Genomic DNA, 25,943 nt, shown 5'->3' with positions numbered 1-25,943 from the left:
ACAAACCAGTGAGGAAATCATGTGTCTAGAGTTTAATTTGTGGCCGTGCTGGCAATTTATCCAGAAAAAATCCTGAATGTTTTTTCGATCCCTCTCACTCTAGCGATGATGTCACTCACTCTAAGCCCTGCTCGTTAGACGCAACACACACCCATTATAAAGCTGGATTTTGTCAAAAAACTTAATGATTTTAAAGCGGCCAAATATCAGAAACTGTTGAAGATATCAATAAGCTGAGTCATAGAGGAATACTTAAAAAGTTTGTCTACAGCTCAGAATTTGAATGAAGTCTCTAGCTGAAAGTATGTGGACACTTTAAAGGCTGAAAGAAGTAAGAAGATTTGAAGAGTTTCAAGACTGTTCCAATGCATTCTCTATGGGGAAAAAAAAATCAGAAATAGTTGAATATTGCAAAAAGTATGAATAGTTGAAAAGAGAAAAGACATAGCACACCTGTCCCGAAAAGGCTGAACATTTTGATATTTGAATTGTTGAAATAGCACAAAGTATGAAGGACTAGTTAAATGCCGAAGAAAGGCAGAAAATGGCCGAACCGAATAACAATAGTGTGAATGCTTCCAGCATTCACACTAATAATAAGAAAAAATCTTCTTTGCCCGGGCACTGGTCCCTGCAGCTATTTCATAGCTGTTGGGACCAGTGCCCGGTGCGATTGCCCGTGGCCCTAATAATGTAACACAAAATAATGATAAAAAGAGATTTTATTCATGTAAAATTATACCGTTGCTCGGGACGCCGCTCTGACCAGCGCAGCACAGAAAAGAAAGTGCAGGATATTTACTTTGTTTCATTTTTACCGTCATTAAACAGCTTCGGACTAATTGTGATGTTAGATAAACGACTTGTAACCTGTTACAGGGAGAGTGGAGGCTCCTTATTTCCACATCGTGGCTGAAAAGTAAACTTGCATCAGAACCTCTGACCGTGTCACAGCTCCTCTCCTCTCTGTAGCTCCGCGACACAAACGCACCCCATAATCTCTTGTTTATGACAGGTACGACTACACAAAATACATCGTAACGTGTATGGTAATCCATCGATCCACTGATTGATTATCAAAGGCTTCAAATGCACGAACGGGAGGAGGCTCAGCAAAACAGCGGCCGTGACCGGACATGCAGAGTCGGCCGTTGCTATGGAGTCCCTAGCAACGGTCCGCTCGGCGGTGGTCTATCGAGAAATAAACACTGCAGAATATTGGTGATGACCAATCAGAATCGAGTATTCAAGAGAGCCGTGTTCTAAAATCTCATAATTTCTCCAAAAATGATCATGGTCATTGATCAGGGATTGATCAAAAACTATATGACCTATCAAAACGTGGAGTAATACGACAATACACAAGACTTGTGTCTACTGTTTAAAGTTTAAATGGAGTCAGGGGTCGACAATATAAATGGCCCGGTGGCCCGGACGTACTTTTCAAACCGTCAGGGCCACCAGAACGCTCCAAACACTGGCCCGGTGGGGCCAGTGAAAATAATGCCTTGAAAAAAATATAACAAGTAAATAAATAAATCTAATTTCACATTAAATCCCTGTGGTTTGAAATGATAACTGTCAAATCGTCTCGGTAATTAGTGCTAAGAGATCCCGACCCGATCAACGACAGAGACATCTACTTTCTGTGCGCAGCCAGCGCTGTGCCCTGGCACGTCAGCACCACCTGCAAGCAGCTGCAGCTGCCGCTCACTCACTGCTGCTGATAGAAGGTCGTCACAAGAACCCATAAAAACCTTTTTCTTAACCATGAAACTTCCCTCCTCCTCAGCGCGTCGGGTCGAGTCCTGTCGGGACCGACGCGAACGTTACACACGGGCCAGAGCTCGCGCTGGGGCGCCAGCTGTTCGGTGTGCGCCACAGCGGTGGCACGTCACGTGACATTTAGACCATAATAACAACAACAAAAAAACGTGTGTAAACGCAAAACTGAGCTGAAAATGAAACAATGAGTCAGTTTTGCACCAATCTGTGGAAACAGCCTAAACGTGAATGAATGAGAACAACAGTTATATCACTGAACTACTTGGAGGATAAAAGTAATGACTACATAACTTCATGTTTGTGTTGAGGCATATTTACCATTTTAACTCTGTTTTTACTTCATTGTTAAACCACAGTGGAGGCTAAATATGTGAAACAGTTATTTATTAATTAAATAAAGTAGCCTGATGAATTTAAAAGCACTTTTTTTGACCTTCTTTAATAAAATTGAATGAAAAATATCTGATACAGGATATAAATCCTTTACATCAGACTCAAATAAATAACAACATACAAAAATTAAACACAAATATACCAACTCATACATAATCACTAAAATACATATAACAAAATAATCCCCCAAAATCTCAAGAAACTACAAGATCGTGGTATTGAATAAGTATCAAGAATGTTGGAAATTGACTAGTAATGGTATCAGAAAGTTCCAGCCTCGATGGCGAGACCGCAGGAATTGGCTGGGATATGTTGTTTTTCGTTAATATGGGGATCGATACCTATTGTCCTGGGCCAGTGGTTAGAATGGTGGGGCCAGTGATCTTCAAAAGCTTTCCCTTATTGTCTACCCCTGAGTCTCTAGGTGAAAGTATGCCTGAGCAGTAGGGCTGGACGATTAATCAAATTTTGATCGTGATTACGATTTTGGCTTCTCACGATCATAAAAACACTGTAAAGAAAAACGATAATTTTTTTGTCTATTGGTGTTTTATTCTGAAAAACACACATGCGCGCTTCCGCCCCTGCGCCTGCACTGCACTCCTCTCTCAGTTAATGCTGTGGACGAGTCCACTCGTGTGTTGACGGCGGCGTTTAAAAATCAGCGCCAGTGAAGAGAGAGCAGCGGCCACCGCTCAGGACGAATGAACGGGAAATAATAATTTAAAACATTCGCTCGTCTCCTCAAAGCGGCCGCACAACAACAACCCTCCTCCTCCTCCTCCTCCTCTTCCCCCTTGCTGAAAGAGCTGAAGAAATTGTTAAAACAATGCTGAGTTAGCTGAATAAACTGCTTAGGCAATGTTGAAAAAGGCTAAAGCTAAAATATAAAAGTTGAAGACTGAGAGATGAATGTCTTTCTATGAGCGAAAGAAAGAAAGAAAGAAAGAAAGAAAGAAAGAAAGAAAGAAAGAAAGAAATGGGGTAGAAACAAAGAAGAAATTATAGCTGCTGCGCAGCGATGGGTCGGGTCCGGGCTACTTTTGGGCAAATTTAGGCAATTCTGAGCAACAAACAGGAGAATAGGAAGACAAGACAGACCTTATAATGTCCAATTTGCATTAGTTGAGCATTGAACCCACAACCTCGGGAACCAAAGACCATTGTCTATCACACTGAGAAATTTCAGAAATTCAGTCATCTAAACAAAAATCTGATAATACGTAAATTGCATTTTGACAGCATGGAAATGTTGGTGATTTGTTTTTAATGATAAGTGTTTTGCTTCATAAGAGAAAATATGATGTTTATAAATTCCACTCTCACAGCAGAATTCAAAATGTTCTCAAAAATTCAGTTTTTGAGATAAAATTCTGATATTTGCCAAACTTCATCAACCATGACTCCAGAATATTGTCATTTTTTTTCAGGAAGATTGAAAATGTATTTATCAAGAATTTGATGGTATATGTTTACAGTAGTGTTTACAGTCAAACGTTTTCATGCACTGTTGGCGCAATTTTTGATTAATCAAAAATCTGAGAAACAAGTTTTGTGGAGGACGGTCTGGAGATGCTCTGTAGCAAGTTTGGTGTCAATTGAGCAAAAATTGTGGGAGGAGATACATTTTAAAAGTTTTACAGTTATTGAAAAAAACAGAGTGATGGACTTCATAATTTGTAATAAGTTTAAGTGGACAAAAGTTTCAGCAGTATTGAGGCTACATTGTGGTGAAGTTTCAACACTGTAGCATCTACTGTTGGTTTGGTAGGAATTTTTAAAGTTTTTAAATTTAAACGCTTATTGTCCTTGGAGTTGAGTGAATCTGGCATGGGACTGAACCTTTGTGCAAAGTTTGGTGAGTTTTCGCCCATGGGAAGTATGACTTCCTTGGAAGAAGAAAGAAAGAAAGAAGAAGAAGAAGAAGAATTCCTAGGAATACAATAGTGTCCCGGCAGCTTAGCTGCCCGGACCCTAATAAAGAAAGAAGTTAAAATACAGATGAAGGGGTAGAAGAAAGAAAGACAGAAAGAAAGAAAGAAAAAGAGAGAAAAAAGAGACAGAGCGTTTGAAAGAAAGAAAGAAATAGAGTAGGAGGTAGGAGATAGATAGATAGATAGATAGATAGATAGATAGATAGATAGATAGATAGATAGATAGATAGATAGATAGATAGATAGATAGATAGATAGATAGATAGATAGATAGATGTGTGTGTGGTAGTTAGTGTGTGTCCATTTGTGTGTGTGTGTAGCATGTAGGTTGTGAGGAGGTAGCCAACGTTGTACTATTAGCTTTTTGGCAGCCGTCAAACCAGCCAGCCAAATTTTGCGTTGTTTCTCATTCAGCCCCAACTGTGAATCATCATTGAGCAAGAGGATAGTCGGCTCCAGAGGTACAGGTTTATCAATCATATATTATTGTTTTATTGTTTTAGCTGTTTTTATGTTTGTTTTGTTGATGTTGTCTAAATGTGGATGTACTGTGCTGCTTTCTTGGCCAGGACCCCCTTGCAAAAGAGATTCTGAATCTCAATGGGATTATTCCTGGTTAAATAAAGGTTAATAAATATTAGACAAAGTCACTGTTACCTTCCTCCAAAAGCCATAGACCTCTGGGCAGTCCCATACCATGTGTTTAAATGTTCCTGGTGTATTTAAGGAGCACAGGCCACAGTTTGGGCTGGTTGACAGCTTCATATGAAATCTCACAAGTGGCGTCAGATAGGCTTTCTGACACAGCTTATAATGAATCAGCTGGTGATTAGGGTTCTTGGACGAGTGAAGTGTGTTCTTCCAGACACTTTCCCAGTTTATGTCCTCTTCTGCAACAGCCAAGTCTCTGGACCATGCCTTGGCCAAGGGTAGCTCTTTCTGTGTATGTGTTTGAAGTCGTGAGTACACAACTGATACGAGTCCTCTGGTGTTCGTTGTGGATAGCCAGCCTACAACAGGATGTGTCTGTAGCTTAGAGTTCGTCTGCACACCATAGGCACGGAGAGCTGACCACAGTCGGAGGTACAAAAAATGGGATGATGTTGGCAGATTAAAAAGAGAACACAAAGTCTGGAAGCTGCACATACTCCCTGGATCAAAAACATCTCCAAGATTGTACACTCCCTTTGAGGACCAGTGTTGTGCTAGTTACTGAAAAATAGTAACTAGTTACAGTTACTAGTTACTCCATTAAAAAAGTAACTCAGTTAGTAACTCAGTTACTTAAACCAAAAAGTAATGCGTTACTAAGAAAGTAACTTTTTTCGTTACTTTAAAACGTTTTTTTCCAATGCTCCCATTAAATAAAGGTTGATTGAATTCCCCTCTAACCTCATTTCAGTTCTGTACTGATGCTGATGAAAAAACATCTGTTTTTATCTGTAAAATGTTACCATCATCATCATGCATGATGAGCAAATACAGCAGCTTTGACCTAACAGAAGTGCAAAAAAATCTTGAGGATACGTCTTGACCGAGCTACATTCAAGAACCTGTTTTCTGTGACGGAAAGTAAATTCACTCAAGCGGTAATTTTTTCCAATCGATCAGCTGTGTTTACCGTTTCAGGTGTCATAATTGGAGTCCGTCTGTCGGACTCTAACCGCTGCTGCTCGGGTGGAGTGGGTGCTGGTGTGTCTCGCTGTGACTCTGGAGCTGTGCCCCAGTTCAGGGGCTGCAGCCTGAACTGACACACAGCTTCGGTCTCGGATGCTGCGTTAGCAAAGTTACCTTCGCTCGCCGTCATGCCGTGCTCTGACCTGTCCAGTCCTCTTCATGGAGCGTGTTTGATTACGTGTGGGACGCTAGAGGGCACCGAGTGCTTTGTTTTTCACAGTCTCACAGTGTCAGTGTGCTCTGTCTTTCAATTCAATGAAACTTTATTGATCGCAAAAATGTTATGGGAACTGTGTGCCGCTGTAAAACCTTGCCAAAAGGAACGGAAAGGAACGGAGTAACGCAGCGTCTGGTAACGGTAACGGAGTTACTGATTTTAAAAAAAACAACGCGTTACGTTATTAGTTACTGAAAAAAGTAACGGCGTTACTAATAACGCGTTACTATCCAACACTGTTGAGGACCATGCAGCTGACTCAAACGGCTTATTCCCTGAGATAATATTCTTATTCCCCCACAGTGGAGTATTTACATGCCATTTCCAATTCCCCCCCAAACTCTTCTCAACCGCCTTAAAATTTCTTATCGAGTTTGTAATAACAGGCCCGAAGTGTAGCATGCATTGGTTGATAGTTAGTCCGGAAAATAAGATCCCTTCAAGTTTGTATGGAAGTACTAGTGCATCTTCTATATCTCTCCAGGCTACCTGGGAGTAACGGTCGAGCCATGTCTTAAGTGGGCGTAGCTGAAAGGCCTGATGGTACCTCATAAAATTTGGGAAGGCCAGCCCACCCTCTTGTTTCGATAGCTGTAAGGTGGAGAGTTTAATTTTGGGATGACCACTATTCCAGATATATTTCCGTAGCAGGGAGTCAACTCTTTTCCAATATCCCGCCGGAGGAGGGAGTGGAATCATCATGCTAACAAAATTGAGGCGAGGCAACACATTCATTTTGATGGAGGCAATCCTTTTTTGCAGTGAAGCAGGTAATTTAGTCCATACCGCTATGTCACGCTCCACCTCTTTAAATATGTTATCATAGTTAGTTTTTACTATACTGTGCAATGAAGGCTGGATCAGGATGCCTAAGTATGTGATCTCTGTTTTAATGGGAATATCATAAGACAAAACTACTGCTTTTGCGGTTTCATTTAGGGGCATCAGCGCTGACTTTGTCCAGTTGATCTTGTAGCCAGACAACATTTTAAACTCTTCAAAAGTGGCTAACAGAGAGGGTATTGACTTTTCGATATCTGACAAGTAGATAAGTACGTGTAGATAAGTACGGTAAGCGAGAGGCCGCATCCGTGTCGCGTCCCACGAAAGATGGGAAAATGGCTCGAGTGTAAGCCGTTCGTGGACACCATGGCGGTGGGGTTAGCATATAGAACACGAACCATGTCGACAAACCCTTTCCCCAGGCCAAATCTCTCCATGACCGCCCACAGATACTGCCACTCGAGTCTGTCAAAGGCCTTTTCGGCGTCGAGTGACAGTATTGCGCATGGGGTCTTTATTTGTTTAGTTTCGTGAATTACATGTATTAGGCGTGGGATATTGTCTGCTGCTAGACGCCCTTTCATGAAGCCAGCCTGATCCTTATGAATTAGTTTGTCCATGTATTTCCCCAAACGTAATGCCAACACCTTAGAATACAGCTTCTTGTCTGAATCAATTAACGGAATCGGTCTATAATTGGAGCAATCAGTTTTATCTTTTCCTTTTTTAGGAATTAGTGAAATCAGGGCAGCGTTGGTATGAGCCGGGAAAGAGCCTTTTTCAACAGCTGACTGAATCGACCCCAACAAAACTGGCCCCAAAATGTCCCAGAAGTGTAGCAAGAGCTCTGGCAGTATGCCGTCCGGGCCCGGCGATTTCCCTTTATTTGTCATCTTAAGCGCAGTCTCCAGCTCCTTTAAGGATATGGGACGACCCAGATCTGTTGTTTCCCGCTCCTCTAACGTAGGCAAATCCAGATTACTCAGAAATTGCTTACATTTCTCTGAGTCAAAGTTCAGTGTTGATTTGTACAACTCCTTATAAAAAGAGTGGATATTGATATTGATATCGGATTTATGTCCGATATCAGCCCAAAAAACGAATATCGGATTATATCGGACTGCATCTAAAATCTCTGATATAAACGCTCCGATAAAAGCAGTTCATTATTCCGCTCCAGCACTTCTGTCCCATATGAATAGGTGACTCTCGTTCACACTCCAACACAGTAGGTGGCGGTAATGCACCTTAATGTTGGTGCGCCGCCTGCCAGAGAAGAAGAGCAGCCGGCTCCAGCATGCAGAGATCACATGATCACAACAACAACAGCGTGTGTGCGATTCATCCACGGTAAACGGTAAATGCGCTATATTGCTCTAAATGTACAGTTCTAATTAACTACTGACGGGGCGGTGGTCAAAGACCAGCTGGTCCACATGTTGTGCCGTGTTAACAGAGCTAAAGCCAGAATTAAATGATCAATGCTAATTTCTGTTAGCCCGTCTATGGCGTTTTACATTATACGTTAGCATTAAGCTAGCGGGCTTTATGCTTAGTTGTGACACTGGCTGTGTGTTTTGAACGTTGTTTCAAACTATGTGGGTTTGATTAAACATCTTTGATGCTTAAATATTGCTGCTTAATATATTGCTTTACTCTCTTTTTATTTTATGTATGCCATTTTTACTGTAGGGCAGGCTATAATCTTCAATTTGGAGTGACAAATAAAACCTTGAAGCAAGAAGATTTTGCCTTTTGTTTGACATTGATGTAGGCTACATACAGTAATTCAATAACAGTTGTAAATAAGGTTTATTTTTTAATATTTTACAGTTCAAAACTGTCTGTCCCATAGAAGAACATGACAGCGGCAGCCTGTCAGTCAGCAACAGGAGTACTCTCCTTTGTATTAGAATTTGAAAAATATAAATCGTTTTTTTTCACCACCCCTAATATTGGATCAATATCGGTATCGGGCCGATATTGAAGGCTGTAATATCGGAAGTGAAAAAGTGGTATCGGGACATCCCTAATAATAATCGGCCGATTAATCGGTTATCAGGTTTTTTCCCCCCTAATAATCGTAATCGGCATCGGCCCCAAAAAATCCATATCGGTCGGGCCCTACCAAAAACACGGCTGACATAGGTGTCCGGTTGGTCCTGTGGGGCACAGTTTCAGGCTGCATCTCGAACTTGCAGCTGTGCGAACAGTCAGAGTTCGCTTTGGTTTGGGCAGAAGCCAAACTATATTCAGTCAGTAGATGTGCACATCGAGCTGCCCCAGAACCTCATATAAAATAAAGACATCTTAAACTCAATAACTTAAATTTAAAGACCGGGTAAACCAAGAATAAATATGTGTTTTAAGTTTATAATACCACAGGAAAACATATTATTAACCACTCTGTCAAATTTGGAGGACTAAAAAAGTCGTTAAGTATATAAAATTCTGCATCAAAGTTGTCAATAAATGAGCAGTTTTCTCTGGTTCAGAACGGTGGGGGCGTGTCACGATATGGTCGTGCTGCAGGCAAAGAAACCACGCCCCATGGCAGCAGAGCTGGACTTCACTTGTTGAACATCGCTGATACACAACCTACACATGTACACGTCGTCATGAAATAAAGACGGGAAAGTGACCTCAAACACACTCCACTACACACCCCAGTCCTCAGCACTGACACAGCTGATAAACCTAAAGGAAATATTTCTTACCTTCACTCTTGATGTCTAAAACAGTCCCAGCAGCAGCAGCAGCAGCAGCAGCTTCATCCAGCTGCAACAGGTTATAATCCACCATGCTGCTCTGTTTACATCTCGTTACCGGTCAGCATGTTGCATCCATTTGCATTGTGTGAAAAAAATAAATAAAGTTTTTAGCTAACGTTAGCTTAGCTTTAGCTTAGCTTTAGCTTCAAGTGTCCTGACAGGAGAAGCAGTAGCAGAGACAGTGAATCATCTCTGGACCTGGTACCGAGTTCAGACCCGGTCCAGACCGCCCGGCGCCGTGACACACCGCGTCCGAGCTGAGCAGCAGCCGTGTCCCGGTGGGAGGAGACTGGGGGAAACAACACGGTGGAGGATCAGAAACAGACCGGGGGAAACAACACAGTGGAGCCGGTGTTGTGGCCCTACTGGTTTTTAAGTTAACTGGTTACCGTACTGAACAGCTGCAGATGTTTTGCGCTCCCTCAGCAGATTCGTCACAAATTCACAAACATACACAACATATTACCAGCGAGTTTCAAGCCACAATTCACATCTACCGCGGCGAATATGCTACTGTGTGTGAGCACTAACAGTTACGTACCAGCCACATGGGAAAAAAAAATAAAGTGGAGAAAAAATAATCTTCACATATTCGCGTGGGTCGGGACTCGATCTCGCTTCAGCAAAACCAATTACACCACTAACCACCTGTCTACCTCTGTGAGCCACTCAAGCTCACAGGTGCCAGCCGTTTCACTGCATATCAGTCAATTACGTCACTACAGGTAACGTTTTGACTCGAGCTGATCTCAAACAACAGGTTACCATCGGTTTGCCTTTGAAATACACGGACAATGCCTCTGTGTTTATTGTTCTTTTTCCTCCAGTCTAATCAACATATTCAGCGCTATACTTCTCTCCGCACAACACTACACACCAGTGGCGGCTGGTGACTGAAAAAATTGGGGAGGACAGGAGGAAAACCAGTCCACGGTGTCATGTTATTTTAGTCAACTACCTATCTCTACTTTCTTATATTCGATTTAATTTGAGTAATAAAACAATGACGTACAAGACTTCTTTAAAAAAAACATTTTATTAAATGATAAAAGTCTGTTGACATCAGGACCATGAGTGGAGGTGAGTGACTTTGACATCAGGACCATGAGAGGAGCAGAGATCCTGTTGACAACATCAGAGGTGCAGAGTGAGCAGAAATCAAACTTTGTCAGTTTCATAGTAATTGGAAAAAACACTGAGGAAAAAAATAATTGAACTATTAAGTACTCACCTTTTCTTTAGAATTTGTAAAGCCACAAGGCAGAGTGACTTTGACATCAGGACCATGAGAGGAGCAGTGACTTTGACATCAGGACCATGAGAGGAGCAGTGACTTTGACATCAGGACCATGAGAGGAGCAGTGACTTTGACATCAGGACCATGAGAGGAGCAGTGACTTTGTGTAAACAAAGCCTGGTCATTATATGACACCCGGCTATTAATTAAATGTTTGAAAAATAAATGCGACTTATAAACCGGTGCGACTTATATATGTTCTTTTCCTCTTCATGACGTATTTTTAGGCAGATGCGACTAATACTCAGGTGCGACATATAGTCCGGAAAATACGGTAATTAGTGGGGCTCGGACCGTCGGACAGTCACCGGCATGCCAGCCATCTGCTCTACCCACTACGCTACCGCAGCAGTTTACAAAGACTGCAGGACAGCACAGCACATCACACAACACTCATTAGTACACTCGCCCAAGACAAAGTGCGTTGCTGTTCCGTATTATGTCCCGCTGTTGTGCCGCTAAATATCTTCTCCTTCCGCGCCTCGACCCCAGGTTACCGTTGTGACAGTCAACGCGAATGCAGCTGTCAGAGTAACTACACGACAGCAGCATATCACAACAAAACAACTTCGTTGCTGCTCCGTATTGTGTCCCGGTCGTGCCGCTAACATTATGTCCTCCAACCGATTCCAATATCGCTGAAAACTCCATATTTCTTGTCCGAGCATAGCTGGTAGTGAAAGCTGTAAAATACATAGCGGTATTTCCTGTTTACAGCTGTATAAATGTGAGAATGAAATTTGGGAACTGTTATTGGACCAACCTGCTGTCAATCTTGTGTTCTGATTGCTGATTGGTACAGAAGAGCCTCCTCCGTCATGACGTCATTTTACGTGTCTTAGCCAATCACAGGTCAGGATGAAGACATCCTAAATGCATTGAGTCAATGGAAGAAGATCCCGCCCCGAGGCCAGTTAGGGAAGTAAAAATCTTGCCACCTCCGTAGAGCCCCCACCTTCCTGCTCCCTGCTCCTCACACAGCCTGCTCTGTCTCCTGAGCCTGCTGGCGGCGCAGTTGAGCCGTTTTAAGTGGATTTTCTTCCAAAAAACAAACTTTTTTTTATGATAAAATACATATATAATATTTTATAAATTATACTGAGATTTGGTAATGATTTATTTCAACCAGTTACTCTTTCTTAAATAAAAAATAAATTTTCCTTTTGCCTCTCAAAAATAGAGGAGGACCAACCTCCTCTGCCTCAATGGACCAGCCTCCTCTGCTACACACTATGACAAAGCCTGTCGTGTTGAGAAAGTGATGAACTAGCTCGGAAATACTGTCAAAATACGCTAAACAATATGTAAACAAAAGCGAAACACTTGAGCCACTGCATGTGTACATGGTTGAAAAGTACGACTTGCATTTAATCACATTACTGTATTGCGAATGTTTTGTGTACTTACATTTCTTTACACTTCTCTACAGATCTTATAAAACGCAAAACGTATTTATTGGCGTGCATTAAAAGAAATGTTCACTTCAAGTCGCCGTGGTTCGAGGAAGAGATGTTACCTGAGTCTACCTGTTTCTGCCTTGTGGCTATGATGCGTTCAAGGGAACAGGGCAGCGTCGGACGTGAGTCGATTGTTTGAAATTTATTTATAGAATGTATTATTTGAACTAAGATGAAGTGTGACGATGATGATTTAAATTGACATGCCCAAAATAAACAAATTGATTGATTGATTGAGACCATTCTAATAATTTCCAAACAATCGACTCACGTCCGACGCTGCCCTGTTCCCTTGAACGCATCATATTCACCGCAGCCAGAAACAGGTTAACTTCACCTCTTCCTCGAACCACGGCGACTTTAAATGGACATTTCTTTTAATGCACGCCAATAAATACGCTTTGCGTTTAATAAGATCTGTAGAGAAGTGTAAAGAAATGTAAGTACACAAAACATTCGCAATACAGTAATGTGATTAAATGCAAGTCGTACGTTTTTCACCCATGTACACATGCAGTGGCTCAAGTGTTTCGCTTTTGTTTACATATTGTTTAGCGTATTTTGACAGTATTTCCGAGCTAGTTCATCACTTTCTCAACACGACAGGCTTTGTTGTGGTGTGTAGTGTTGTGCGGAGAGAAGTGTAGCGCTGAATATGTTGATTAGACTGGAGGAAAGAGAACAATAAACACCGAGGCATTGTCCGTGTATTTCAAAGGCAAACCGATGGTAACCAGTTGTTTGAGATCAGCTCGAGTCAAAACGTTACCTGTAGTGACGTAATTGACTGATATCCAGTGAAGCGGCTGGCACCTGTGAGCTTGAGTGGCTCACAGAGGTAGACACGTGGTTAGTGGTGTAATTGGTTTTGCTGAAGCGAGATCGAGTCCCGACCCACGCGAATAGCCTATGTGAAGATTATTTTTTCTCCACTTTATTTTTTTTTTCCATGTGGCTGGTACGTAACTGTTAGTGCTCACACACAGCAGCATATTCGCCGCGGTAGATGTGAATTGTGGCTTGAAACTCGCTGGTAATATGTTGTGTATGTTTGTGAATTTGTGACGAATCTGCTGAGGGAGCGCAAAACATCTGCAGCTGTTCAGCACCGTAACCAGTTAACTTAGAAACCAGTTGGGCCACAACACCGGGAGGCTACGGCTGCTACCACGGCTAAAAACTTTTTTTTCTCTTTCACACAATGCAAACGGAGGAAACGGGCAGACCGCGACTAACGATCAAAACGGGAATAATATCGATCGGTGGATTAATAAACTGGATGACTGATGCTGCTGCCTGTTTTAGACACCAGAGTGAAGGTAAGAAATGGTTTGATCAGCTGTGTGTCCGCTCGGACGTGTGGTGGACTGAGACCACGGCAGAGTTTTTTTTTTTTTTTTACGGTGTTTTCTGTCCGTGATTGTACAGTATGGCTGGTCTGGTCTCCCGTGTGTCTGGTTGTTTGGGGGGAGAGGAGGCTGTTTGGTCGGACAGTGTGTTAATGAGGGAGACTCTGGTCAAAAGACGGTGTTGTAGCTGCTGCTGCTGCTGCTGCTGCTGCTGTGTGTCGTGTGTAACGTTGCGAGGGGTGTGTGACCGGGGGAGTCAGCCTCTCTCCCAGCGGTGACGGCTGTTTATCACGGTGTGAATACCTTAACGTTAGCGCTGTAAACTCCTTATATGAAGGAACAGTAGTGGTCTCCCCTGTGTGTGAACATGAGCTACGTTTAGTTAGCTGGCTGTTGCACGTGTTTCAGCTAGAATGAAGAGCAAGTGGGACGGAAAACCTCTGAAGTCAGTTGGCTGAATGTATTTATACGTAGAGCAGAGCAGGGGGCGGGTTTATGTAAGTATGACCGCTTTACGTAAAGCGGTCATCGATTTAAGCCCGCCCATTCTAAACCTGCACACAGAACAGTCTCTGAGGCCTAGCTCCTCAAGGAAATGATGAATGGGAAAAATATTTTTTACATGTTTTGAGGGACACATTTAAGGCCTAATATGATAAGAAGAAAAATACTGAATTTGGTTTACCCGGTCTTTAAAATGTAACTGTAGTAAATTACTTTAGCCAAAACGGCAGGCAACCATGTACTTTTGAGTATGCTGATAATCTCTCACTTGCTCGTTACACAATGTGCAGGTAACAATCCCTCATTCAAACAGCTGGCTTAATAGATCGCATATTCATAATCATATTGCCATATAGGTCGCGGATTTAGCGTATCAGACTCTTTTTTTTTTTTTTTCAAACCTGATGACAGTAAGGGATACTGTCGCTTAGTGCTCCGGTCCATCAGCTGGAAGGATGTGTTTCTTTATATAGTCCATTGCCTTAGTAGCATCCACGAACTCCCGCTCATCGTTGTTGTTGGTGATGCGGAGCCTGGCCGGATACAGCAGGCCGTAGCGGACCCCAGGTTTCCCCTGAAGCATCTTCCTGGTGGGTGTAAACGCTGCTCGGGCTCTGGCGACATTCGCGGTGTAGTCCGGGAATATAGCGATCGGGTTTCCCTTGTAGTTGAGTTGGCCGCCTCGGTCTCTAGCTTTCCTCAGAATATCCAAGGCATCTCCCTCGTTGTGTAGCTTCGCAATAATTACACGGGGCTTGTCTCCGGGTCTCCTCTGTGCCAGGCTGCGGTGTGAGCGTTGGATTAGTACCTCTCTGTCCAGGTGTAACACCTCTTTGAGGTAGTTTGGAGACCGCGGTGGGAGAGCTCGACCCCGGTTCTTCAGTCACTCCCGTGATGCGAATGTTTCCCCTCCTCATCCTGCCCTCCATGTCCTCACATTTTTCTTTTAAATCTTCGACTTGCTTCTTGAGGTCCGATACCGTAGTTTGCACCGATACAACTTCATCCGACCACGCTGACAATTCATCCTCGACAGCCTTCACATTAGCTTGCGCCTGCTCAACCTCTGTGCGGATAGCTGCTGTGTTGTTAGCTATCTCGGTTTTCACATCAATCATTTCTTTCTTCAGCGATTCAAAATCCTTCGCCAGCGCACTCTTCAATTCTTCTCTGATAACTGACGATATTTCTTTTCTCAATGAGGAGAGGATGTCAGCTTTGATTGTTGCGGTGTTCATGCTTGTACTTACTTCAGGTACAGGTGGGGTCAAGGCGGATTTATCTGGACTTTTAGCCGAGGAGGTTTGGGGCCTTGTGTTGGCCCGAGCTTCGTAGTTGTATTTTCGGAGATTTGCTGCCATTGGCGATGGTTCTTCTTCACTGACTTTGCCGGGTAGTGTTGATTATACAGTTACCACATTTAATTTGTATTTTCGAGCGTAGATGTCAAATAATATATCTTTGTAATTGAGATTCTGTAGGAGCACACAAAAGTGCGACTTACTCCATTACTCCATTGCGGCTCGCTAGCGCCCCCGATCTGAAGCCAGCTTTTTGTGTGCATGTGTGTGTCTGTGTGTTTGTGTCTGTCTAGCTGTCTGTGTGCATGTGTGTGTCTGTGTGTTTGTGTCTGTCTAGCTGTCTGTGTGTGTGTGTGTCTCTCTCTCTCTGTGTCTGCACCACACAGAGCAGAGCAGTGAAATTTGAGCTTGGTGCAGCTCCCGAACAACAGCCACTGAAAAGAGAACCGTACCTCTTATCAGAGTGTGGTAGAGACTGGCTGGTTCAAAAGACCTTCCTGAGCGTGGTGATGTGCATTAAATGTTTGTAGGGCAAAAACTTTTCTCACAGTCGCAGGTAAGATAAGGAGGTCATTTCTGCTTTTCTCCGAAAATCAGCGCCTACTTTTGAATGGGAGTCAATGAGAGGAAGAGAGGGAACTGGCCGCACTCAGAGGCTCCGAGTTTAAATTGTGTTCGTCTCTCTGGTTTTTTGAGCACATTGTGAGATCGAGGATGAGCTTGTCTACAAACATGGCGGAAATTATGTGTGTAGAGTGTAATCTGTGGCCGTGCTGACAAGTTAGAGAGAAAAATGCGAGAGGATTTTTAGACCCTCTGTCACTCTAACTGCTAACGTCACCACTCTAGCTATGAACATTCCGTGCCATTGACTTCCATGTTAAATTGGAATTTTGTCAAAAATTATCATGAACAGTTGAAGGGTACTGATCAATAATGGTAGAAGATATGAAAAAGTTGAATTAACGGTGAATACTTGAAAGTTTTGTGAACGTTTTAAAAGTGGAATGAAGTCTGTAGGTGAAAGTAGCAGCTTTAGCTTCACTTCCTGCTGTTATTTCCATAGACATGTTTACATGGTTATTTCTGTATAATGAATGGTCGTCAAGTGTAACACACCATTGCTAGGGACGCCGCTCTGATCAGCGCAGCACAGAATAGAGAAACTATGCAGGATATTTACCGTATGTTTAATTTTTACCTTCAGTAAAAAGCTTCGGACTAATAGTGATGTTAGATAAATGACTTGTAACCTGTTACAGGGAGAGTGGAGGCTGAAAACCAAACCTGCTGATCAGATCAGAGCCTGTAGTCCGCGACACAAACACGCCCCATAAACCTATAATATCTTGTTTATGACAAATAAGACTACACAAATAGCAACACACATTGTAACATATATGTGATAATCCATCGATCCATATTGATTATAAAAGGCTTTGTTGAAAACAAATGGGAGGAGGCTCAGCAATACAGCGGAGAAGAGACCAGATATGCAGATGTGCTAAATTATAACATTTATAAATCGATAAAAGTAGTATTTTGATCCAAATTATGTTTAAAATGAATTATTTCACTCGTACGCCGTGTAATAGGCGGGATCATGTTCAGTAAGTTATTGATCAAATGCACTGAGACTAGTGAAACTATCAATTGCACCTACCAAACAGATACACTGAGTGGAGCGGGCGACCGGTCCAAGATGGCGGCCCCACCGCTCGTCAGCGCCAATAGGCCCAGCGTTCGATGCGGCGTCTACTCTTTATATGTCTATGCTGCTCACAGCGTCATTCTTCAGCTTCCTGTGGACAGTGTTGGGAGGGTTACATTTAAAATGTATTCCCCTACAGATTACTGATTACATCTCCCAAAATGTAATCTGTAATGTAATTAGATTACTCAAGTAAAGTAATGTAACTTCATTACTTTCTGGATTACTTTAAAATCGCCTTTGACTGGGACACTGAATTTGCTTTGAATGATCTTACACATGATCTTACTGTAGGCTACCGTGGCTTTAAACAAAAGCATTAATAGGCTACATGTGTTTGAATTTGTCAAACCACAGTTTAATTTGTTTTTGATCATCCAGCCACATTTAAATGTTTTTTTTTTTATCGCCAAACACATTGAATTAGTGGGCTTAGGCTATATTAAAACTGAGCAGCTTTCTCTGCTCTACAGTTCAGACTACAGCCTCTGAACCTCCTACTCATGCAGAATACCCTAAAAAAAAATACATGTTTTTTTAAAATAGGTTTTGTTTGTGAGTGTAGAAGCACGGGCGATTTTAGAAAATTTTGGGGGGCCCGTACAGAGGGGGGCCCTGTCGTGCCAAGGTGGTCTAGCTTGCAAGCAGAAAGACATACAATGTCTAGACATCCAGAGGTCATGCAAAATAAACCCCAATTACACAAAGTACTTGTGTAGTGTGTGTAGTTGTATTCTTTGCCACATACATAAGTGCATATCAAACTGACATCTGACACCACAGCACCTCTGCTCTGCCAATCTTGTTTAACATTTAATTTTTATAAGATTAGAAAACCCTCATATAGATATAAATAACAACCAAGCTACATTAGTAGAGCAGAATCAAAATGTACTTATTATCTTTTAAAACCTACAATAAAAACAAGCAAATAGAAGGGATATGCCTCTGTTTTGGACATATAGCCCCATTTCTCACAACCGGAGCATGTAGGCTATCTGAAGCATACAGACCATAATTTCACAGATCCATCAAGTATCAACTATCCATCCTCTGCTTCACCATGTGTCTCTTTCAGGCCACACTGTCTTCTTCCACCACATCTGCCCTATTCTCATCTGTCTGTCAGATATTGCTTGAGCTTCACAGAGCTGATGTGTCCTGAGATTTCCAGCCTAGAATTAGCCTATCTTTCACAGCAGGCACACACACACACACCTGTTACTCTGCTGTCTCTCTCCTCTGCTCTCTGGTCTGGGCTGCCTGGTTCTTTTGGGCTAGGTGATGGACGGTCCAACCCGACCGAACGCGCTGGTTTGACCCTGGTTCGTGCCGAAAATCTGACTCGTCAGGCCGGGCTGGGCCTCGGGCGTCATCTCCTTTTTTATTTTTTTATTTTGGCCGGCCTCGCCTCGTAATAATTAATGATAGTGTGTCGGTCCGTGTCGGGTCCGGGCTTCAAAAACTACGGGTCGGTCTGTTACAGCTTGATGAGCAGGGCAAGTGTGACACAAAAACTTTTTTGACTTAGGCCTAGGCTACTGTAAACTTATGTCTCTGCTGAAGTCGGTGTGGTTTTGGAAACAGCGTGACTGACGTTGCTGTTAAACATGCAGCTCATCATAAACACATACACACAGTCCAGGATCCTTGTAAAAACGTCATCCTGTCGCAGTTCATTCATGTTGTTTACCAGAGACCGGACATTGAAGAGGAATATGCTGGGCATCCCGATAGCGCCACTACCAAAATGAAGCCAACTTCACCAGTGACGGCCGACGAGTTTACTCTGTTTTGTCCGTCCCTCTCCCTTATAACTTCGCCACAGTGCAACAAGCGTCCGTCAGTGCAACCTGCGTGTGCGGTAGGCTAAAGTAATCCAAGTAATCCTTTTTAAAAAAAGAAAGTAACTGTAATCAGAATACATCAATTTAAACTGTAACTATAACGGAATACAGTTACTCATATTTTGTATTTTAATTACATGTAATCCGTTACTCCCCAACCCTGCCTGTGGAGTGCATTGTGGGATATCTGGGCTGGTCAGCTCCACCTGTTGTGTCTTCATCTTCTTTGCTGTGACGTGTGTTTGTGCAGCTTGAGAGTCAGAGAGTGAAAGTGTGTGTCTCACACTGCAGTGACATCAGATGGAGAAAAGACATGATGAAGTGTTTCCTCCTGGTCTCCTCCTGCTCTGTATCATCACTAGATAAAGACTCCAGCTCCTTCTTCTCTGTGCTCAGTGTTCATCCAGACATACCAGCCTCCATGTGAACACAGTGATAAAACAGTGTGTGTGTGAGAGCCATGTAATGTCCATGTGTGCATGCTGACAGAGAAGGTGCTGCTCTGACCCCCCTCCTCCTTTCAGGGTGCAGCCTGCTGGAGTCCCATGGTTGACACCAGGTCTGAGGAAGTGTAAGTCTGTTTTTACTTTGATTCATGGAAACAAAGCAGCACATTCAACCATCTTCACACTGTCACATCACTGACCTCATGAGTCTTCATCAAACTGTCAATAACTGATCACATGATCAATAACTGCAGCTGTGTCTTGTTCTCTCCATCAGATTCCTGTCCACTCACAATCGACACAAACACAGTGGACACAAACATCAAACTGTCTGACAACAACAGGAAGGTGACATGGGTGAAGGAGCGTCAGTCATATCCTGATCATCCAGACAGATTTGACTTCTGGCATCAGCTGCTGTGTTCAACTGGTCTGACTGGTCGCTGCTACTGGGAGGTCGAGTGGAGAGGAGACGTTTCTATATCAGTGAGTTACAGAGGAATCAGCAGGAAAGGAAACAGTGATGACTGTTGGTTTGGATGGAACGATCAGTCCTGGAGTCTGGTCTGCTCTGATGGTCGTTACAGTGTCTGTCACAATAACAGAGAGAGATGTATCTCCTCCTCCTCCTCCTCCTCCTCCTCCTCCTCCTCCTCCTCCTCCTCCTCCTCCTCCTCTGTCTCTAACAGAGTAGCAGTGTATGTGGACTGTCCTGCTGGCTCTCTGTCCTTCTACAGAGTCTCCTCTGACTCACTGATCCACCTCTACACCTTCAACACCACCTTCACTCAACCTCTCTATCCTGGGTTCTGGATCAATTCTGGTTCCTCAGTGAGTCTGTGTTGAGTGCATCAGAGTCTCCTCCTGTCACAGAAACCTTCTCACTGTTGAACAGACAGTTCAGTCTCTACATGTCTGTCTCTGTCTCTCACTCACGTTTTCACATTCATGGATTAAACCAGTTGATGTTTTAAACTCTTCTCAGTGATTCTTGTAAACTTCTTCCTCTTCCTTTAAAGATGGAAGCGTCGATTATTACAGGAAAAAAAACTACGGTGACTTTTACTCAGCTGCTGATGAAGGACGAGGCCTAATATCACCAAGCTAAAATGAAGGAATGACAGTGGAACAGTAATAAACATGGTTTCAGCAGTGTGCGACTGTGTCAAGCACCATTTTATTCTGCCTCCTATGTAACATGTCAAACATCTCAATTCACATTCAACTGGCCAATTACCAGCCTTAATATCAGGCAAATGCTTGAGTTTAACTATAAATGCATAGAACTTCAATACATATAAATAATAACACAAACAAGTGTGAGTATACTGTGGCTGCATTGACAAATACACCAAAGTTATCAAACCATTCTAAATACATTGACGTGACCTCAAAAGTCACAATTTTTAAGTTGTTTCTCACGTTTTACATACCTGTGGAACAGTAAGAAAGTGTCTGACTGTCTCAAACACCATTTTATTCTGCCTCCTAGTGTATGGGAATGGGATGGGCTTGAGTCAGGAGTTTCTCACTGAACCTGGTATCACAGCACCACCTATGGTCACAAAGTGGAATGACAACAAAATGACCTGTATGGGAGTCTGACTCAGGATGTAACTGAAATAAATGAAAATAAAGAGAAAGAAGAAAATAAAAAATAAGGTGTGTGTGTATGACATCCTACTAATGAGAGGCTCTTTTTCCCGCCCTCTACATATAACGTGAAGAGGCTGAGAGAGACGTGTAACATGTATAAATGGCCAGATTTGATAATAATCAGGATAGTAATAGGCTAGATCCACAGAAGATGTTGGCTCAGCTCAGGGAGGAATGGGGTAAAGGAAACACACAGAGACAGGCAGTTGCGTAGGAAAAGGTACCATGTATTTCAAAACAAATAATGAAAACACAAAGTTACTATAAATATGACTTAAGGAAAATATGCATGTAAACCAAAATAAATAACCAACTCAATTACAAAAAATAAATCAAAAGGAAGTTCCACCGGTTTTATTCCGCGCGGCCAGCGCCCCACCCCAAAGTCTGAATCCTCGAAGTCCGAGTCCTTGTTGCCAGATTGGGGTTTAGTGGATGTGCATGTGTGATAGGGGGCAGAAGGTGGGGGGGGTTTGTGTGTGGGGAAGGTGTGGTGCAGGTACTGGCTGACTCCAAGGAGCCTCCTACCCTGACCCGGCAGGAGCAGAGTGGACTGGGGGGGAAGAAGATCGCTGGTCACTGTTCTCTTGGGTAGCTCGCCATCAATCATATCATCATCATTGCCGTTGCCACCTGGCCTACACAAACAGGGCCAGAGCAATAGTAAATCTCATGTGCACACTTAACTCTGATACTCATGGTGGAATAAGTATTTAAATAACTACAGTCAATCAAATGCAAAATAATTAATAAATAAATGAATACAAAATACCCAATAAGTAAAGTGCATCAAACAAACAATCAATCAAAATGAATACAAATGTAGGCAACTTTTCCTGAGCTGTCCATAATGATATACATTCATACACAATTATCATCATTAATCCATATCATGACTTAACACCTTAAACATGATTACATTTACCCAAACCCTCTAGCAGCACTGGATAATTAGCAGCACTCAAAAGCTAACCGCTAGCGAAAAGCTAACGCTAGCGAAAAGCTAACATCAGCATCACACACATAGCACTTAGCACTAGCATCGCTAACATGCTACACACAATCAAACACTCACCAGTTCGGGTGCGGACGGCGCGGCCATAACCCCCAGAACCCCGCAGCGGACCCAGCGGCGGTCGACTCCTATGTGGTTAAGGACCGTCATATGAACTAGCGAGCAGAAACTATAATTTGAGCCGAGAATTCAGTATACAAACAATTCATCTCACCTGCAGCACAAACCCGACGCGTATGGCTGGACCGGAAGAAACCGGAAGTTCTTCTTCTTCTTCTTCTTCTTTTTTTGTTTAACGGCGGTTGGCAACCAGCTTACCGGCGCATTACCGCCACCCTCTGAGCTGGAGTGTGAGCAGGAGAGTGTCAGGAAACAAAATATACTAGTAATAAAGAAAAGAAAAAAAAAAAAAACACTCAAATCCTATGTTCCAAACCTGTCTCTTTTAAAAATGACAAGACCTTTCCATATACATTTGATGCCTCACTGAGGATACTCTCTAAGGAGAAGTGTATCTTTTCTTGTCTCACAGACTCTTCCATTTTCTTCCTCTCTTCTTCATATGCTGGACACCAAATTAATACATGTTCCACGGACTCTACCTCCCCACAAAGCTCACAATTTCCTGTTGGATGCTTCCCTATCATGTGTAGTGTTTTGTTTAATCCTGTGTGCCCTATCCTCAATCGGGTTAAAACTGCCTCTTCCCTCCTACTTCTACTGGCTCTCCTCCCACCACCAACCGGAAGTTACGTCGGCTTCCGCTTACTAATACCCAACTCTGATTGGCCGTGTCCCGTCACGTGATTGGTGACGCTGCGGGAATTCACGTAATACCGCGATAACGGAAAAGAAGGGAAACTGCTTCCTGCACCCGGGTTACAGACGTTTACCCTGACTTGTTGTGTCCTGTTTGTTAAGAACCAATAAAACCATTTAATAATAAAAGTGTCAACCCTCATGTTGAATAACCTCTGTCCTCACACTGTCAATGAGACCAAGGAGCCACAGTCAGTGAGAACAACTTTATTTAAAAATATCAAACGTCACTAAATCACATTTCAGTCTGAACAGTTTTTACACTGATATGAATATTTATCTACGGAGCCCTAGATATATCATGGAATAAAAAAAATATAATTTGTGGCCACGAAATAGCAAGTCGTTCCCACGAAATAGTAATTTGTGGCCACGAAATATTAAGTCGTTCCCACGAAATACCTAATTCGTGGGAACGAATTACTATTTCGTTCCCACGAAATAGATATAACGTGCGCACGAAATACTAATGTACTCATGGACACATATGCGCCTGGTCCCGACCAGGTTATGTTCAGAGTTTAATCATAAAATATATATAAGCGCCGCTGTTTCATTATTTTAACCTATTTACAGCTGCGTCACCTTTACTTTGAAAGTCCAGTGGAGCTGAGCGTCAGGAGCTTATTATATATTAGGCTATAGCCTATATATTTCATTTTATATAGGCTACAGTCAGTCACCGCTGAAAGAAGTTGTGCACTCGCAGCAGGACAGACAAGATGGATAATTGGTAAAGTTAATAGTTTCACTTAATGTGGCCATTAATAAATTAATTCTAATGTTTCGCCTTATACCCAAACGCAAATCTTGAATAGGTCTCCGCTGTTTTCACATTTAAAAAGGTCTTTGTTATCTTTGTACAGAGACAATATGAGATTTGCTTGTAGTGCAGCACCTAAAAAAAACCCACTGACTATTCAGCCTCGCTTCCAATAAAACACACACTCGCGTTATTGCGATCAGTGAACAATATAAAACACGATTTAAAATGACAGAAAGGTACAATTGGGTCACTTCACAGAGGACTAAACTCAAAAGAAACCACTGGAGCACTCCATATAGCTAATGCAGAGGTTTAATAAAGGTGCACAACACCTAAAGTTTCGATGCGGTGTGCGTCTTCATCAGAGGTGAGCCGAACATAGGGTGACACAGCTGGTTATATAGTCACTACCTGGTGTTCATTCATTACATTGGCAATGATGTTCTTACACTCACCAAATGGGCAATACTTGATCAAAGGGCAACTTAGGTCCGCCCACCAAGAATAGGCTTCCTTCGCATTACAGGCCACGGTGATCCCCTTATTGCAGCGATAGTCTATAGTCTACAGGACCCCCTGACGCTACAATATCAATAACAACATGTGCTTAACATAGACGTTGGACGCGAAATAGCCGCGGAGCGGAGCCAGTTTCCTTTCGGTCCCGTTAACCGACTGTGGCCAGATGCGCCAGAGCGCGCACCTCTGTGCCAGGCTCGCGCTCTGCGGCGATTTGTGTTTATTCGTCTTAACAGAGATGCTGAGCAGAGGGATTAACACTAGAACCGCCAAGACGGTCTCACAGACCGTTTGTGTTTTTCTTATGTAAATTACTCTGTTTACATTAAACCTACAGGTCTTCCAGTCCGTGACTTTTCCTAAATATATGTGTTTAATGGTTTCTGAAGCTTACAACTTATTAAAATGAAACACACTCGATTTCTGAGCAATTATACCTCGCACCGGCTGTTATAGATCGCTGTGTCCAGCTGTGATCACACAGCAATTATTACAATGTTTCCATTTTGCAGTTAGAGAGAGAGAGAGAGAGAGAGAGAGAGAGAGAGCGCACAAACGACACCGGGTGTATACGGGCAATAACTGAAACAGGCCGGTTAGAAAAGAAAAAGGAAAATCAGAGAATACAGGAGACTCATCGGGACGTGAGGGAGGGGGGATCGGTTGGTGGCTCAGGTAGTGATGAGGAAATTGCTGCATCTGTCAGCTGTCAGCTGACGTGTGCTCCGTGCAGATGTAACGGAGGTGCGCGGAGCTCCGTTACACAGACACTTCACAAACTTTATTTTGTGGGCTCAGGACAGACTAGATCATGATTAGTCTGTGTTGGATATAAAGCGCCATATGTATAGCCTACTCACTCTCGTTAATGATTATTGAATTATAACGTAATAATAGCCTAATTCTCTCGGCTGCTGTCCAGTCCGGTAATAACGGGTTTCTGTGGGCGTGGAGCCTAAACTACGTAGTATCCAGGTAGAACAACTGTAAAACACTGGAGCTGATAACAAACTGACCTAGAAAAAATAAAAATCCAGTGACCAGCGACATCGACTCTTGACATGAGAGCAGCACATGTGTCCAGATGCGTCACTTTCAGCTGTAGGCAGAAGTGTGTGCTGCAGGTGCAACAAGCGGTGCTGTAACATCACTCAGTCTAACCCCCCAACCACATCCAATCAAGACCCCAACCCACATAATATGAAGAAGGACTAACACTACTAAAAATTAAATATTATTTTTTCCACTTACAGAACTGTTTGCGACTGGAAACAATGTACACATGACGAGACCGCTGTGGCGTTTTAAGGGGGATTAGAATGTTGGCGGTTCTAGTGTTAATACATTGACACAGGCGACGCACACACGAGCTACCCACAGACACACAGCTGAGGGGCCGAGGCGGCACTAATGCACATCTGGTGGCGTGCCGCCTCAGTGGGTGCTCAACCTGGTCAGTGGGTGGCTGCTCGTGCACCGGAGCGCCCACGGAATCGGCGCATATGTGTCCAGGAGTACATTAGTATTTCGTGCGCACGTTATATCTATTTCGTGGGAACAAATTTATTTCGTGGGAACGACTTAATATTTCGTGGCCACAAATTACTATTTCGTGGGAACGACTTACTATTTCGTGGGAACGACTTACTATTTCGTGGGAACGACTTGCTATTTCGTGGGAACGACTTGCTATTTC

At 42.9% G+C, this 25,943-nt stretch overlaps 2 protein-coding genes across 2 annotated transcripts in view; both read left to right on the top strand.

Moving 5' to 3' along the window:
* LOC146975175 (uncharacterized) overlaps window positions 1–20,497 on the top strand; it is a 40,689-nt gene extending 20,192 nt beyond the window's left edge. Inside the window, exons 4-5 of the mRNA XM_085794562.1 lie at window positions 19,551–19,597; window positions 19,750–20,497. Of these exons, the coding sequence (XP_085650688.1) occupies window positions 19,551–19,597; window positions 19,750–20,318 (616 nt within the window). The 3' untranslated portion in view covers window positions 20,319–20,497. The remainder of the gene's footprint in view (window positions 1–19,550; window positions 19,598–19,749) is intronic.
* LOC146975173 (uncharacterized) overlaps window positions 1–25,943 on the top strand; it is a 197,031-nt gene that overhangs the window by 115,604 nt on the left and 55,484 nt on the right. The gene's annotated exons all lie outside the window — the stretch shown is intronic.

Source organism: Trachurus japonicus, chromosome 13 (assembly GCF_045865225.1).
Source record: "Trachurus japonicus isolate A0001 chromosome 13, Traja_1.0".
Lineage (NCBI taxonomy): Eukaryota > Metazoa > Chordata > Actinopteri > Carangiformes > Carangidae > Trachurus > Trachurus japonicus.
This window is presented reverse-complemented; position numbering and strand designations above follow the sequence as displayed.